At 47.6% G+C, this 16,523-nt stretch overlaps 3 protein-coding genes and 1 pseudogene across 3 annotated transcripts; 2 read left to right on the top strand and 2 right to left on the bottom strand.

Annotated features, from left to right (window-relative positions):
* Positions 1 to 400: 400 nt before the first annotated feature.
* LOC101752742 (protein CPR-5) lies at positions 401 to 3,497 on the top strand. Its single transcript, XM_004953995.3, has 5 exons — positions 401 to 762; positions 1,333 to 1,389; positions 1,481 to 1,516; positions 1,598 to 2,266; positions 2,355 to 3,497. Exons 1-5 carry the CDS (start codon positions 508 to 510, stop codon positions 2,889 to 2,891), a joined length of 1,554 nt encoding a protein of 517 aa, XP_004954052.1. The 5' UTR covers positions 401 to 507; the 3' UTR covers positions 2,892 to 3,497.
* Positions 3,498 to 3,595: 98 nt separating this feature from the next.
* On the top strand, positions 3,596 to 5,631 carry LOC101753153 (pentatricopeptide repeat-containing protein At1g05750, chloroplastic). Its single transcript, XM_004953996.3, has one exon. It carries the CDS (start codon positions 3,859 to 3,861, stop codon positions 5,347 to 5,349), a length of 1,491 nt encoding a protein of 496 aa, XP_004954053.3. The 5' UTR covers positions 3,596 to 3,858; the 3' UTR covers positions 5,350 to 5,631.
* A 200-nt stretch (positions 5,632 to 5,831) lies between these two features.
* Positions 5,832 to 10,556, bottom strand: LOC101753559 (protein kinase byr2-like). The gene is given in 10 exon segments (XM_012842584.2): positions 5,832 to 6,339; positions 6,474 to 6,693; positions 7,054 to 7,158; positions 7,525 to 7,584; positions 7,663 to 7,738; positions 7,855 to 8,012; positions 8,241 to 8,303; positions 8,694 to 8,778; positions 9,493 to 10,241; positions 10,244 to 10,556. Coding segments are annotated over 9 exon segments (1,563 nt in total). The 5' UTR covers positions 10,340 to 10,556; the 3' UTR covers positions 5,832 to 6,339; positions 6,474 to 6,522.
* A 2,241-nt stretch (positions 10,557 to 12,797) lies between these two features.
* Positions 12,798 to 15,035, bottom strand: LOC101776950 (annotated as a pseudogene).
* Positions 15,036 to 16,523: the final 1,488 nt, after the last annotated feature.

Below are 16,523 nucleotides of genomic sequence, written 5' to 3'. Positions count from 1 at the left end.
GTGCGATTCAGCTGCTAAATTTTCATCAATGTATCCGGGAAACAACGTAGAACCTTTCATCATCAATTGATATCGTCAAATCAAAGGATCACGAGAAAGGGTATAATTCCACACCTAACGGAACGTGCTTAGAGATAGACATCATCGATTGAGATCGTCAAGGAAAGGGCAAAGGAAGGGCATGAATCCCACGCCCAACGGGACGTTAGATATATGACATGACAGCAAGGACTGCAGGAGTTTACACGCGCAAGTTCAGCAGGATTTCCTTTTGCGATTGCTTAACGGCTAACTTAGCCTCATTATGACGCCATCGCGTTCGCATCTCCGCTTGACCGCTTCCCTTTCATATTACCCGGAGACATACCCTCCCGTTAAGAGACGGCCCGTGAAACAAACGCGGGCGCGGCACCAACAACAAAACAAACGCAATCGCGCCGTGCTCCGCGCGCGGCTCGAGCGAATAAACCCTACTCCCCTCTCGCTGCCCAGCGGGCCCCTTCCCGTATGGACGGAGGGGCCCATGCCGCCGCCGTCTCGGGCGGCTCGTCGGAGGCCGGCGGGGCGTCCTCCTCGTCGGCGTCGTCCGCCTCGTCGTACGGCGTCTCGGAGTCCCGGTTTCGGCTGAACAAGGGGGTGCACCTGCGGCGGCGGCGGCGGCGGCTGGCCGACAGGGGAAGCAATAAGGGCAGCGCCGGTGACGGCGTCGTGCAGGAGCTCGCGCTGCCTCTCGGGATGTCCTTCGCGGCGGTGCTTGCCCAGGTGAGCGGGGTTCTTGGCCTCTTTCTCCTTTTGTTTGCCCGGCGACCCAAAGATTCAATTCTCACGATCCTCGTGCGGACTGCGGTCTTGCTTGTTCGTGCCATCTTTGGGTGGGCATTAGATTAGGAATAGTGAGGCTGCACGGACTACTGGCCTGAAACTAAATTTGGTGTGTTTTTGGACTCCAGAGTTTGTGCTCTCTCGCGATCAAACGTTGTTTGAGATTTGGTAGTTCTGTTTGGGTAACCAAAGGGGATGGATATATAATTTCATCAAACTTGAATGTACCCTGTGAAGCTCGATATATAATTATGGGATGGATAACCAAAGGGGGCACTGGGAAATCTTCAATTTTAAATGCTATCCTTCATAGCAATTTTTTTTTGGGGCTTGGCACATCCTGTGGTTAACCACGATTCTTTCCTGTAAAAATTCTGTCATTTTGAATGTCCGAGCATCATCATCCCATATCCTATTTCATAGGGCGTGCCCACATGTTTGCTACTATCACATTCTATCAATAACTTAAATGTTGTAATTACCAAAAATGATTTAGTGAATCTATTGCAGGTTCTGAATAGATGCAGTGGTTCTGGAGGAAGTTTACAGCCTCATGTCCTCTCAAAGGTAGTACACGTGTTGTCTTTAATCTTTCTGTAAGTGATTATGTTTGATTGGTACAAAACCATGGATATCCTCACACCAAATCTGGATGCAGATGTGTACCTCAGCTGTGAAGGAGTCCTTAACAAATGTACGAGCAGGCCAGTTCTTGTTCACATCTCCTTTTCCACTTCCCGTGAGCTTCCTATATCTGACTTCTGTTGTGCTGTAGATTTATGGTGACAGATTCGAGATTTTCATTAGAAACTTTGAGAAATCATTTGGTAGTACATTGAGAACCCTTCACCTTATCAGTGAGACCCCTGCCTATGAACAAGATATGCCTCAATGTTTTTACAAAGGTGGTAATTCTGTACCTGAAATCAAGTTGAGTGGTGGTGATTCACAAAGTTGGATACATGATGTCCAGAAAGATACACCCTTGAGCTCCATGGATAATCAGATTATTCTTCATGCTGGTGTCAATCATCAGCTGGCCCACCTTACTCATACTAGATCTGCTCCAGGAATTGATCAGTGTGTTCTTAGTGTATTCGAGAGATCTGTCAATGAGCAAGCTCGTTCAAATGAGCTCAAGGAACTTGATATAGGACTTAAATTGAGAGAATTGGAGTTGAGGAAATCTCAGTTAGCTCTCAGCTCCGATGCAAACGAGTTAAAAAAGGTTGAAATTCGTTTGGGATTTCAGAAAGTCTCTTTCAAAGTGGAGAAACTCGAGACTCAAATGGAGGATACAAGACAAGCAGAACTTCTCAGGAAGCTTATAGATATGCTTCTTACTGCTGTGGTACTCATGTCTGTATGTTTTGGATATGGAACATATATTTACTCGTACCAGCGGATAACTGCTGTTACTTCAGCTTGTGCAGCCGCTTCAAGGGTATGTGCCACAATATTTCGTTATAAATTAGATGCTAGCAAATGCCATTGACGAGAAGCTCATATCAATGTGCCCCCTTTTCTTGCAGGAGTATACATCTTGGTGGATGCCAAGTTCAGTGTCAGCTTTCAACTCGAATTTTCTGAATTTCAGATGCAATTTAATAGCATCGGCGAGGATATCATTTGGACTTTTGATGATCCTATTAATCGCTTGGTTGATATTCCAGCGTTCTGCAATGACTGGACCAAATATGCCAATAACGTTCAACGGTATGTTATTGGGAGTTGTTTGTGGTTGGTTTGGAAGGAAATGTGTGGACACACTGGGTGGGGATGGAAATGTATGGCTTGTATTCTGGGAGGCCATTTGCTTCATCCATTTACTTGGAAACACCTGGCCATCTCGTTTACATTGCATGCTCAATGGTCCTATTTGTGTTACTGACAGGACCAAGGCTGTTCGTCTACCGTATTGGGCTCGCCGATACACATTTTATGTTTTGCTGACACTTATTCTGCCATGCTCGGCTGGTTTGCTGCCATTCGCACCTCTGTCAGACTGGATAGAACCTGCAATTCAATACATAAAGTCCATACTCAGTGGAAGTAACATTGAGGATTGACTATTGAGATTGGTTGTGGTTACTGGCATGATAGGCAACCTGGGCAATAGATATTTTGTAAGCTCAAACCTATTTTATGAAGGTGGAGTGGTTTTGCCCACTGTTATCCAAGTGAAATACATATGAATTGGATTTCAGGACAGCAAGGAGGAAAGCTTTCATGCTTAAACCTCTGTTCTTGCCTTGTAGTGAGATATCAGATGGATCAGGTTGTGGAAGTTGTGCTCCTTTGTGCATCGCCACTGATATCAAGAGCAAGATACATCATTTCGCTATGTAACTTCTTCTCACCAGGCAAGCTTGAATTATAACATAACCTAATAAGCCTGCAATTTCATTGCCTCTTTTTGTGGCCCTTTTGTGCAAGGACATTGCCCTCAGCGACTGGAATCTGTAGGTTTCCCTTTCCTTCCCTTCTCCGTAAGCCCTGTAAATAGTTTCTCGCGTGCATGCATGTTGTGAAGGGAAGCTTGCCAGCTCAACGTGTCATTTCTTTTTATTTGCATACATCATTTGTTGTGCGTAGAACAGTGATGTACAATGATGTAAATCTGTAAAGATTTATATCTGCCGCGACGTTGATCAATTGTGTGACCAGTTCTTTAATGGAACTTGCTTATGTTTGTGCAATGTTCTCATTCGGAACTAGTGGCGTTAAGAAAGGAGCTGTCAAAGTACTTTTACTGCGTCCCACATTAGTTTTATGGATGCTTAAATTCTCTTGAGAATGCTTTCACAGCAATATAGTTTTATAAGGTTATAAATGCGTACTGCAAATAGAATTCATTAGCATTCTGACATGTACTAAACTAAACCATTTTATGTTCAAAAAATCACTTAATCAAGGGTGTGTTTGACTGAAGCGATCTTTTTAGTAGTGGAATTACCGCCAAAATGCCCCCAAACATTAGCAAGACCCTGAGCAAAGGCTTGGCGTGCCAGCCGGACGCTTCTCAGCCAGAAGCTCATGGCGGTGGCCGCCGCTCCGTCTCTCGCCCTCCCCACACCTCCACGGCCCACCGCAAATCCCCCGCCCGCGCGCCGCCGCGCGCCGCGGGACGTCGTCTCCTGGACGTCCGCCATCGCGCGCGCGGCGCGGCAGGGCGACCTGCCGGCGGCGGCCGCGGCGCTCTCCGCCATGCTGTCATCCCCTGCCGCGCCGGCGCCCAACGACGTCACGCTCCTCACCGTCCTCTCCGCCTGCGCCGGCTCCCCGTCCTCCCCGCTCGCCCGCCCCTTGGCGCTCTCGCTCCACGCCCATGCGCTCAAGCTCTTCCCTGCCCACCTCCTCCTCTCCACCTGCCTCGCGCGGTTCTACCTCTCGTCCCGCCTCCCGCACGTCGCGCTCCAGCTGTTCGACTCAATGCCCGTCCGCTCCATCGTCACCTACAACACCATGATCTCCGGGCTCATGCGCAACGGCCTCGTGGACGCCGCGTTCGAGGTGTTCGACGGAATGCCCGAACCGGATAAGGTCTCCTGGACGGCGCTCATTGACGGGTGCGTCAAGAACGGGCGCCACGACGATGCCATCGACTGCTTCCGCGCCATGCTGCTGAACGGCGTCGAGCCGGACTACGTCACGTTGATAGCTGTTGTCTCCGCGTGCGCCGAGGTCGGCGCGCTCGGGCTCGGGATGTGGGTGCACCGGCTCGTGGTCAGGCAGGGGCTGGAGCGCAATGTCCGCGTCGCCAACTCGCTGATCGACATGTACGCGCGGTGCGGGCAGGTGGAGCTCGCGGCGCAGGTGTTCCGCTCCATGAGGAAGCGGACGGTGGTTTCTTGGAACTCAATGATCGTCGGGTTCGCAGCCAATGGCCGATGCACCGACGCGATCGAGCTCTTCGAGGAGATGCAGAGGCAGGGGTTCAAGCCGGACGCAGTGACGCTCACTGGCGTGCTCACGGCCTGCAGCCACGCCGGCCTCACTGACCAGGGGCTGAGGTACTACGACCTTATGACGACGGAACACGGCGTCGCCTCGCGGATGGAGCACTACGGGTGCGTGGTCGACCTGCTTGGCCGTGCCGGGCGGCTCGACGAGGCGTTGCGCGTGGTGGAGACCATGCCGATGCGACCCAATGAGGTGGTGCTCGGGGCGCTCCTCGCGGGCTGCCGGATGCACGGGGACCTGGACATGGCCGAGCAGCTGATGCAGCACCTCCTCGAGCTGGACCCCGGTGGCGATGCCAACTACGTGTTGCTGTCCAACATCTACGCGGCTGTGGGGAAGTGGGACGGCGCCGGGAAGGTCCGGAGCCTGATGAAGGCGCGCGGGCTGAAGAAACGGCCAGGGTACAGCGCCGTGGAGGTCGACGGCGACGTGCACGAGTTCGTGTCCGGCGATCGGTCTCATCTGCAGGCCGAGTCGATCGGCGAGATGCTTGGGTTGCTCAGGCACGAGATGGCGAGGTATGGCTATGATGAGCATGGAGGCAGCTGCTTCGTGGGGGATTAAGCTGCTGAGAACTGCAAGAATGTGGAAGCTGCAATGCTTCTGCAGGTAGCACCGCAGGGACAGGGTTCATCATTTTGCCTGTGGAGTAGTATTCTGTGTGTAAAAAGCGTTAGAACATATGTTCTAGATCAGTAAAATGTGTTGTATTGTAGCTCAGTGTATGCAGCTTTATCAGGCCATTGTGATTGCCCATCGTCACAACGAAGGGATTCAACATGTACAGCACACTGGTAGAACAGTTGATTTCATTATATTTGATTAGAATTTGATGAACTCAACCAATATAGGCAAATCCATGTTGCTTTTATGTTGCACTTGGACATATATGATCGGCATCGGCTACAGACACTAATTCTGGACGCTTTCTGAACATCAGCAAAAAAAAAAGAAAAAGAAAAAAAAAGAGCTGTATTAGCACGCAGAAGTGTCCAGAAACAGAACACGACAATACGATGTGCGAGCGTTGAGCAACAGCTGCATTATATTGCCAGCATCCACGTCTTTCACTTTTGATATTAGAGTGTGATTTCCCGTTTGGCCAAAATGTCAAATACTAGGAAACACTGGATCTGCTCATCTGCCAGATAGTGGGACATACATAGAAAGAGCCGCTCTGGTGGTGTGCAACTAAGCTGTGGTAGCAAGATGTCACCAACACGCATTTTGAGCTATTTTCTTTGTTTATCTTCATGCAAATCATACTAGAATAACCACAGGAGCGTGGTGTAAACACTCGTCAAGCTTGAAAAGGATCACTTATATCAGCCATCTTCGACCGAATATAGAATGCCCATGTTACATCCACATAGTTGCTTCTAAGTGCCTGGGTATGCTTACCAGATTGAAAGCGATTTTAGACCTCCCATAAACTATGAAGCATGGAAATGGTACAGTGAGCAAGGGATGCCTTCAGATTGAGGGACCATTCTTGGAATTCAGGCCAAGGGGTCATCCTCGTGGTCAGCAACAACTTCCACATGTAAATTAAATCTATAAAATTCAAAAAAAATATTAGTTCTAGCAAATTCAAGTACATATTTTCTTGATTGATAAGTTGGAGGCGATTAAAGCAGCCAAATTATTAAGAGAACCTTGTATGCTCAAGAGGAGGGTGGAAGACTTACCAGCTTATGTACAACCGAATCTGTTAGCAACAAAGGAGAACATCAGGCGCTAATGCTGCAGCGGTCTCTGCACAAAAGGGTGCTCCAATAGCTGAGCAGCAGATGGGCGGTCATTTGGATTTGCTTGGACACACTTCTCTATGAAATCACGCGCATCTTCTGATAATGTATTAGGAATTTCTGGTGGTATTCCCCTACCAATATTAAGCAAAGCGTGTATCTACAAAACAGAAGAAAATACTGCATCATACACCGTGAAATTATACATTTTCCATCAGCAGACGACCATATGGTAATAAAATATGCAAATGCTAAAATACAGAGAATATAGATATGCTATTTGCGCATATGCATTTATGATTTTGCTCATGAAAACAGTGGAATCATCGTTAATAAGACTACTACTTTTTCCCCCCACTATATATAACATAGGAGACTTGCACACACAAACATAAATAAAACAAATCCATCAATCAGAAAAGATAGCCATGGATCTTCTTTCTGAATTTAGTCACATGCATCATTCTTATAGAGAATTGTTAATGCTGTAGCGGAAAACTAAGGAGGCACAGATACTCACCCATTCCATATCAGGGTACGGAACTTTGCCTGTCAGCATCTCCAAAACCGTGCAGCCAAGACTCCATATGTCTGCTGGAGGTCCGTGTGGCTTAGCCTTAGCAACCTGAAAATGCCCAAAATATTGGGTCACAACTTGCAACCAAATTTTATCAAAGTAACATTTTGTGACAACGAAAAAGTAACAGCTTGAAGTCCTATCACTTCTTTTGGTCACGATTCTCATAATTTTAGTTGTTTTTCAGTTACAACTAACTGGTTTGATTTTCGAAGCCAACTCATGAAGTATCGAACTCGAGACGCTGTTGTCAAGTAAGTAACTGAACTACTTAAATTATTAAGGTTGAAACTCCCGAGATATTTATAAGCTATCTCCACTGGAGCTACTTAGATTTATATTCTGGATTGTTTTACAACATGCAGGGCCACTAGGATGTAGAAACAGCGCAGCAACACAACTGCACAGACTAACCTCTGGGGCCATCCAGAAGACAGTTCCCTTGCTAGATCTTGCCTGACTCAAAATTGACATCTTGCAAATCAGATTAGAAAAGGTCAGTACAACATGTAGATGCAGAACATAGATGATTCTCAGGTCACAGTGAAATACCTCCTTTGCAAGTCCAAAATCTGCCAATTTGACCAGTCCACTTGCATCAACTAGGATATTGGCACATTTGATATCTCTGGTAACATAGGGGAAGAAGAGCATGCTCAATAGCTAGAACATGAGTAAATACTTGAAAATAGAAAAGAACCTAATGTAGACAATGACAAATTGATATAGCATGCTAATTCTCACCTGTGCAGAACATTCCGCTGATGTAGATAGAGCAAACCATTCAAAATCTGCCTTGTGTATGCTGAGACTTGTGAATCTTGTAGATGGTATTTTTGATATAAAGCTGCCAACGATCCTTGAGTAACAAGTTCAAGAAAAATATATAGTTTCCCACCTTCCTGCAAGATATTCATCCCACCAAATTTAACATTAAAAAATGTTCATGATGGACAGCTGCCATATTTGGAGATAGCATGTGACATAGAAACAGCATGAAACCGAATACAATAGAGCAATCACCACATGAAGCAAATCTTATTATACAACAGAAAATACAGAAAGAATGTATACTTGTAATAGATATATTCTGAAAAGGAACTGCATAACCAAAGCAATGAGGTAAGTACCTTATCTGTTCCAAAATACTGTACTATATTTTCATGCTCCAAACGACTCAAGAGAGATATCTCCTGAAACAGTGAAAAAATAATTGACTATTATCAGTGTAACTCAAGAAAAATAGATGGTTCATTGAGAAACGTATCGTTCGAAGCAGAACAACAGGCATCATTCTCTACAGTGGTGTAGCTAGCAGGGTGGCTGGGTGGGCCATGGCTCACCCTAAGTTTTGCAGCTGCCCAAGGTACACAAATAAGAATTGTTCATCTATAAATCCAACATGCATGTAACTTTCAGACATAATTGTTGATTTACACCTTATTAATATATTATCAGGCGTTTTTATGAATTCTATACTTGTATTGTATGATATATTTGCTGCAATGAAAATTTTATGTCAAGTTGGACCACCCTAACCCAAAATCCGCCACTGATTCTCAAGCGCATAATCCATTACTCACATGCTCAAGCTGCAGAATGCGTTGTTTTGCATCGACTCCCTGATCCATTAACGACACTTCCTTGACAGCAAAGAAAAAACCATCACTGTAAAAGAAATGTTAGAAGTCAGTCTTTGAAACAGTGTGTTGTAGAAAATAATTGTGCGCATCCAAATTATCTGAACTTTTTTCAAGCTAAATAGCATAACCGATTGCATTGGATTTGGATCATACAAAAATCATTAAGTCTGGAGTTCCTAAAAAATGACAAACTGATCTTATCTAATGCCTGCCTGCCTGCGAACATCAAGAAATTGAATTACAGACAACCAGTGAAGCATTGATGGAGGCATGACGATCTAATACAATGATTATCTAAAGCTAATACTATGTCATTTTTGGCATAGAGAAACCTAATGACATGAAAGCACAGATGAAACACAAGACTGCATAAAAAGCCAGGATAGTTTTTTTTTAATTCCTCGAACGAAAATGCCAGGATAGACTAAAATCCAAAAACAAGATCTGACTCGCTAGCTCGGGGTCAACTGAAAACTGATGCTCAATCATATTTTCGTTTGACCGTCAACCAACCATTAGCACGCCTAAAATGAGGAGTATGACATCGATCACAAAATTTAGCACCATAAGGTCCCGACTATTCCAAATTATAACCACAGTTTTAGCAATATATCTATTCAGCAGAGCAAAACTATAGCTGTTCTCCATTTGTCCTCTCTGTCCTAGTTAATAATTGTGATATAAACAAAAGCACAGCATTACGAATATGAAGTAGGGAGATCCAAAGTTCCAAACTTACTCGCTGATGGCCTCGTACACTGACCCAAACGATCCACTCCCGAGATGCTCTCCCTTGATCCAAGCCGTAATGGTTCTCTTAATCCTCCTGTGCGGCGATGGCGAGATCCAATGCTCAATGTTGTCACGAGAAGTTGACTCTGCTACAACTTGAACCAGAGCACCTGTAGTCTCCGTTGGTGCTTTCATAACCACCGCTTTTGTTCTCTCCACTTGCAAATGACCCACCTTGACCGGATCGCCCTTCTCCTTCTCTATGTCTGCATTCCCCAATTTCACCACGGCAGCAACCTCTCGTCTGGAAACTTGCGCTGTCTCCGATTCGATCACTCTGCTGCCCGGTTCAGCTTCAGGACCTTCGTTGGATCGTGCAGAAACTTCAACAGCATCTCGTTGGACTACTTGAGTGGCCAACACAGCTTGCTCACCCTCCACCGCTGCCTCCAATCTCGCTGCGACCATGGCGTCCAGTCCAGATATTTCCGGAAGCTCCTGCGACGCTGCACCCTCGGCGGCCCGCCCCAGGGAAGCCTCCAGCGACTGGCGGCGGCTGCGGGAGGAGCTCGGGATGTGCGCCATGGCGGCGGCGTAGAGTGCCGGCGGGATGGTGAAGTCCTCGGGGCCGTTGAGGCCGAGCTTCCGGAAGAGGTCGTCGACCTCCGCGCGACCCCCGCGGCCGCCGCGGATGCGGAAGCTGGTCTGCGACGCGAACTCGGCGCCGAGGTCGGCCGGCGCGGTCTCGTCGGGCGGCGCCCTCGGTCCTCCCCGGGGTACGACGAGTGCCTCATCGCGTTGATGCGAGCCAGCTGCGGCCGTGGGCGCGGCCTCGGCCGCTGCGGCGTCTCCATGGGTGGGAGTGGGACGTGCTCCGGCGCGCGGTGGCGGCAGGGCTTGGCCCTTGTGTGGGGGAGCAGGGCAGGGCAGAGCCAGGGAGGGTCACAGGGCGCACGGCGGAACGCGTCCGCGCGTGCCCAGTGGGGTTTGACAAGGAGGGGGGTTTGCTTGCGCTAGTGCGAGCGCGGAGCTGTGGCCTGGGACGGGGTGGGGAAGGGGAAGGAGGTGCCGCGGTCGCGCGCGCGTTTGACCCGGCGCGGGTGCGGTCGCTGCGTTGGGGAGTAGCGAGAGGGTGACGGGGTCACGGGGGTGGGGGTGGGAGTGGCCAGGTCGGCGGCTTGCGCGCGTGTTTTTGTCACGGCGCCTCGCGTCGTGAGCGGCGAGCCGGCGACTGGGCTGCTGGCGCTGGCGGGCAGGCGAGAGGTCGCGGTCACATCACCGGTTGACATGGCCTACGCGTCAGGGCTCCGGAGGATGTGAGCGGCCAGCGCTCCAGGTCAGTATTATCTTATCAGGCGCTTGGAGTGGAGCGCCAACCGCCGACGCTGAGCTGGTCTCGCCGGCGGCTGTCCGTCTCCGTACTGCGCACCGGCGAAGCTGCAGACAAAAAAGATTCAAGCGTCCGCGGGTGGTCGCCGGCGAACGGATCAGGGCGTCGGGTGGGAGGTCAGACCCGGTAGCGCGCGGTCGCTCCACCGAGTCATGGTCAAACAAAAATATATAGTCAATGATGGATGTCGAATCACGTGTCTGTCTTTCTATGTATATATATACATATACTAGTACAGTTTTACACTACACGTTGAAACCTCAAACCCCATTTTACAAATCCCATGCCTAACTGAATCTAGCAAGCTAGATTTCACCTCACCTGACGATTCTGAAACTTCCAGCAAGGAACAGCGTCGAAGCAACGAGCTCCTCATTCTGAACGTGACAGCTTCATCAGGATCAGGCAGCATGCTGTTCCGAATACGGCAGCGCCACGAATGGATGGCCCAGCAGCTCGTCAGCAGAAGGCCGGTCGTCAGGGTTTACCTGGAGGCACTTCAGTATGAACTCGCGAGCCACCGGCGACAATGAGCTTGGGACCGGAGGGAGCTGACCACGACCAATTTGGTAGAAAGCTGATACCTGATCCATGGAAGTCGAGCAGTTAACGGATTTCTGTAGGCATGCGCAGGCAGAGAACTACTGAAGACTGAACCATGTGAATGCATGAGCACACAAAAAGCAATTTGTGGACCAATGTTCCGAAGAAAAAGAAAGTAGAATGTTTGCTAGGCCACTAACCCAATTGTCGTCAGGATAAGGAGGTCTTCGTATGAACATCTCCAGGACAGTGCACCCGAGGCTCCAGATATCAGCAGAACGACCATATGGAGTCCCGCGTATGACCTGAATTTTGTTAAAAAGTCAGCATGAAGTCATAGCCTCCTGCAAGAAAGTTCAGCGACAGATCGATGCAATTGGCTAGGCAGGGTCCAAGTATAGATTTTTGACATTGTGCTACTTTGGAAAGGAAAAATACAGCCTGCATTTGCATTGAGTTTTCAATGTAGATTACTATCATGCATAACTGCTCCAGAGTGTTCGTATACCTCAGGAGCCATCCAGTTAGGGATGCAAGTTATATATATATTGGGTCATTGGGTCGACCCAAAAAGTTAATAAAATGAACTAGAATGGTATTCCACGTAAATAATTTGGGAGGATAAATATATTAGAGTGGCATACCATCGTAATTAATTAGCTGACCTAGAAAATACATTGGGTACCCACTTGCAGCCTGTTCGCTTCAGCTTATTCAGCCGGCTTATCAGCCACCAAACAGTGTTTTCCTCTCACAACAAATCAGCCGTTTCAGCTTTTCAGCCGGCTTATAAGCTGAAGCGAACAGGCCTTTGCATCCCTACATCCAGTATTGGGTACCATCATAATTAATTAGCTGACCCAGAAAACACTATTGGGTACCCGCTTGCATCCCTACATCCAGTATACACTTCCTGCACAGGACCTTTTCTGCTTCCAGACTTTGATGTAGCATTGGATTAAACAGGTTCAGATCTCACTAGCTCAGCTAGTAACGACTAAAATAATCAACATACCAGAAAGACAAAAAAGAAAAAAAGCAACCTGCTTTGCCAGTCCAAAATCTCCAACCTCCACTGTTCCATTTTGGTCAAGTAAAACGTTTGCACACTTAATATCTCTGCACTCAGAATACATTTTCCCATTACTAATTCAAATATATACTTCACCGTAAAATAGGTGCATTGATGAGTGAGTACGCTCATGCAGCAGGAAGGAAGCAAGACTAATCATGTTGATGAAACTACGCAATCTCGTATTCTTGATGGTAAACTGCAGGCAGCACATCATTGGCAAACACTTGGGAGAACAAAGTAACTTTGCAGGACCGGAGTTGTTATTTGGGCATAACTAATTTTTGCAATATAACAATCCCATACATTAGAAACTGACTTCTTTTTATCTTTCAGTTTGCGACTTGACAGTTAAGAAAAAGTATACAATTTGATCTAAATAAGCGAGAAACTAAAATTACTATAAATGATATCTGATCACCTACGCATTACATTATGATGATGCAGATAGGCCAAATCCAGTGAGAATCTGCCTTGTATATGCAGAGACTGTTGATTCTTCCAATAGACGCTTCTCATATACAGATACCAAAGAACCTTCACTGACAAATTCAAGGAAAATGCTGAGCACAGTTTCTTCCTGCAAGCAAACCCAGATCATAAATGGTCAAATAAACTCACATGATAAGACTCCATGGTCACATCAGAGTCATGCTACATTGTTTTGCATACATCTCAACAATTTATGGTACAAACTAAAGGGGTGTTTGGCTCCCACGTGCTAAAGTTTAGCACCTGTCACATCGGATGTTTGGATACTAATTAGAAGTATTAAACATAGGCTAATTACAAAACTAATTGCACAGATGGAGTCTAATTCGCGAGATGAATTTATTAAGCCTAATCAGTCCATGATTTGATAATGTGATGCTACAGTAACCATTTGCTAATGATGGATTAATTAGTCTTAAAGATTCGTCTCGCGAATTAGCCTAGGAGTTCTGCAATTAGTTTTATAATTAGCTCATGGTTAGTCCTCCTAATTAGCATCCGAATATCCGATGTGACACGTGCTAAAGTTTAACACCTGATATCCAAACACCGCATAAACTTAAAAATGAACGAAGGGAAAATAACTCCGAATGAAGGTATTTGTGAGGCAAATGTGCTGAGGTGATTGGGAACATATTGAGGCAAATGGTTGTAGGCTAAACCAGTCACATCACCTTTTCGGCACCAAAGTATTGTACTATGTTCTTATGCTCCAATTGGCTCAGAAGCACGATCTCCTGAAATAGCGAAATGATAATTGATATTGTATCATCAGCATAAACCCGTGAGAAGAAGTCAAACAGAAACAAAGAGTGGTACACATCATCGCTGACTGAAACAAATAGCTCTATTAACCCCTTATTTACTTCCCTCCAAACTCCCAACTTTGACACTATGCAAAAAGAAGATTCACCATCACATTAAACTTGCGGTACATGCATGGAGTACTAAATGTAGACGAAATCAAAAACTAATTGCACAGTTTTGTTGTACTTTGCGAGACGAATCTTTTGAGCCTAATTAGTCAATATTTGGACAATAATTCACAAATACAAACGAAACGCTACAGTGTCGCATTTATGGCAAAATGCCAATTTGGCACCTCCCAACTTGGGAAGTAAACAAGGGCTAATTCAAAGAAAGCCCTGACACAACTTGCAGTTGGTGTATCATGCTTAGTTTCTTTTTCCAGCGAATTAGGTGCTTAGAGATAAACAAATTGATCAGCTATTTAAAGGGGAAAAAATCGGGCAGCTACTAAACGCTAAGGGACAAGACTACCTGCTGCAGCTGACTTGCGCTTTGCTTTTTTAAGCTTTCCGGACCAATCAATGATGCTTCTTTGACAGCAAAGACAAATCAACCCCTGACAAGGTAATGTTAAAGAAGCCTTTTTTTTTCTGCCGATTATAAAGAACAACATTTGCAGTTTCTGCAGATTACATCCTCCCAAATTACCATCTACTCTGGTCTCAAGAAAACAATTACCATCTACTTAGAAAGAGAGAGCAGGCGGCCAGACAGCACAGGACAACGAAGCATTGCATCAAACAATTAACAGGCAAGCCAAGCAGTCCAAGCACCAAGAACGCGACAAGACTTACTCTCCCACCGCCTTGTACACCCTACCGAACGATCCGGCCCCCACGAGCTCCAGCTTCCTCCAACTCGTGATTCTCCTCTTCGCCACGGCGACCACGCTCGAAGCTGACGCCTCCGACAATGCAGTCCCGTCTCCAGTTTCCTCCACCTCCTCAACCTCCTCCGCAGCTCCCAACTCGCCTCCGTCTTCCAAATCGGAATCATCTGCCCGACTCGAACCGGCCGCGTCGTCGGTTTGGTCCCGCGGCGGCGAGAACCGCGCCAGGCCTGCCGGCCGCGGCACGTACGCTGACTGCCGGATGGCGTTGCGGCTCGTCAGCCTCGGCGGCCGGCCGGATCGGTGCCGGGACTGCATGTTTTGTAGTATCTCCGGGGAGCGGGGACTGATTGCCCCGTTTGCTTGTTGACTCGGATTGCTAGGAGGAGGAAGATAGAAGACGGCGAGGTCGCATCCTTCGTGGCGCGACAGGAGGCGGGAGCGGTGTGCGTGGAGAGAAGAGGGAGAGCTGGGAGTGCACGTCACGACCTTCGCGCGGAAATTTAATATGCAAAATTCGATGGGCCTTTGAATGCATTGTATAGGCCTGATTCCTTTGGAGTACGTATGTTCTCGGCCCGCTTAATGAGTTGTATTTTGGAGCATGGCTATCGATCGATTCGTGGGCTGAACCGCTTGGGAGGCAATCGAGCCCATGGGCCTCCTATCTAGATCCCCCCCCCCCCACCACCCCCCCCCCCCCCCACACACACACACAGAGAGAGAGAGAGAGAGGCGCAGCTGACTGAAAACACGGCGGCACCGCGAGACAACGCTGATAATTCAAGCTGCAGCACAACCTGTCCCGACGAGGGGAGGGGACGGACGCTGCCACGCTGGCGCCACGAGCAGCAGCTACCTCCCCGTCGACCATGAAGCACGCACATCGTCACATCGATGTCGTCCCCGGCATGCACGTCTGAGAGACCAGTTCAAATGTACTTTGATCTATTTGTGACAAGTGATTGATTTGATGATTTGAAATTTTATCGGTTGAGTTAATATTTCATATGTGCATAATTATGCTAACGGTTAGTGGCTAACAGAAGGTGGTGTGTTGTGTGCGTTGTGTTGTGTTGTGGTGTGTGTAAAACATATTCTGTGTGTTGTGTCTCTTAGTTTAGATGTGCAGGTGATGGATGCGACATGGCGTTTGACGGCATGAGGTGAAGGTCAAGTGAAAGATTCATGCCGATGAACTAAGGCTGTGAAGGGTGGACACGAGTACGTTTAGACCGAGAGACCCGAGGAGTTCGGGTAGAGTCATGGGCGATCCATATGGTGCAAGAAAGAGCAATAGTACATTGGGATGAAGACGGTGTTGGTCGAGTCAAGAGGGACAGAGGCGAGTCGAGTAGGTGGCCCGGGAGCGGGAGCAAAAGACTTAGAGGCATCGAAAGCTTGACGAAGGCCGGACACGTGTCAACATCGGTGAGTCACGTCGTGTGTGGCATGCAAGATGGTTTGACCTCAAAACCGGGGGTGAGTCACGCCTGCGGGGTGTGCAAGAGGGTTTGACCGGTTTGATCTCAAAACCAGGGGGCGAGTCCGGTGCGGCCGCACAACGTCGAGTCAGAGGACGTGTGACACCATCACAAAGCTTGTGTCGAGGCCAATCAGAGTCGTGAAGGCGCCGGGTCCGTTCGATGTACCGATAAAAAGTTAGACGATTTTGCCTCTAACAGATTTTTGAGTTTTGTGCTTCATGTAAGGCTATTGTGGATATTTTTCAGGTGACGTTGGGGCAGCCACATCTCTTGAGCTCTTTATGGTGGGCTTCTCATTTGTTTGTGAGAGAGGGAGAGAGGGAGAGAGATGATGGATCTTTGATTTGATCTTTTCATCATCTTAATTTTGATTGTACTTAAGAGTAGCTTGTAACCGAACATGGTGAAGTAATCC

The sequence above is a fragment of the Setaria italica genome, chromosome I, assembly GCF_000263155.2.
Source record: "Setaria italica strain Yugu1 chromosome I, Setaria_italica_v2.0, whole genome shotgun sequence".
NCBI lineage: Eukaryota > Viridiplantae > Streptophyta > Magnoliopsida > Poales > Poaceae > Setaria > Setaria italica.
Note: the sequence above shows the minus strand (reverse complement) of the source record. Positions and strands in the feature narration are given on the sequence as shown.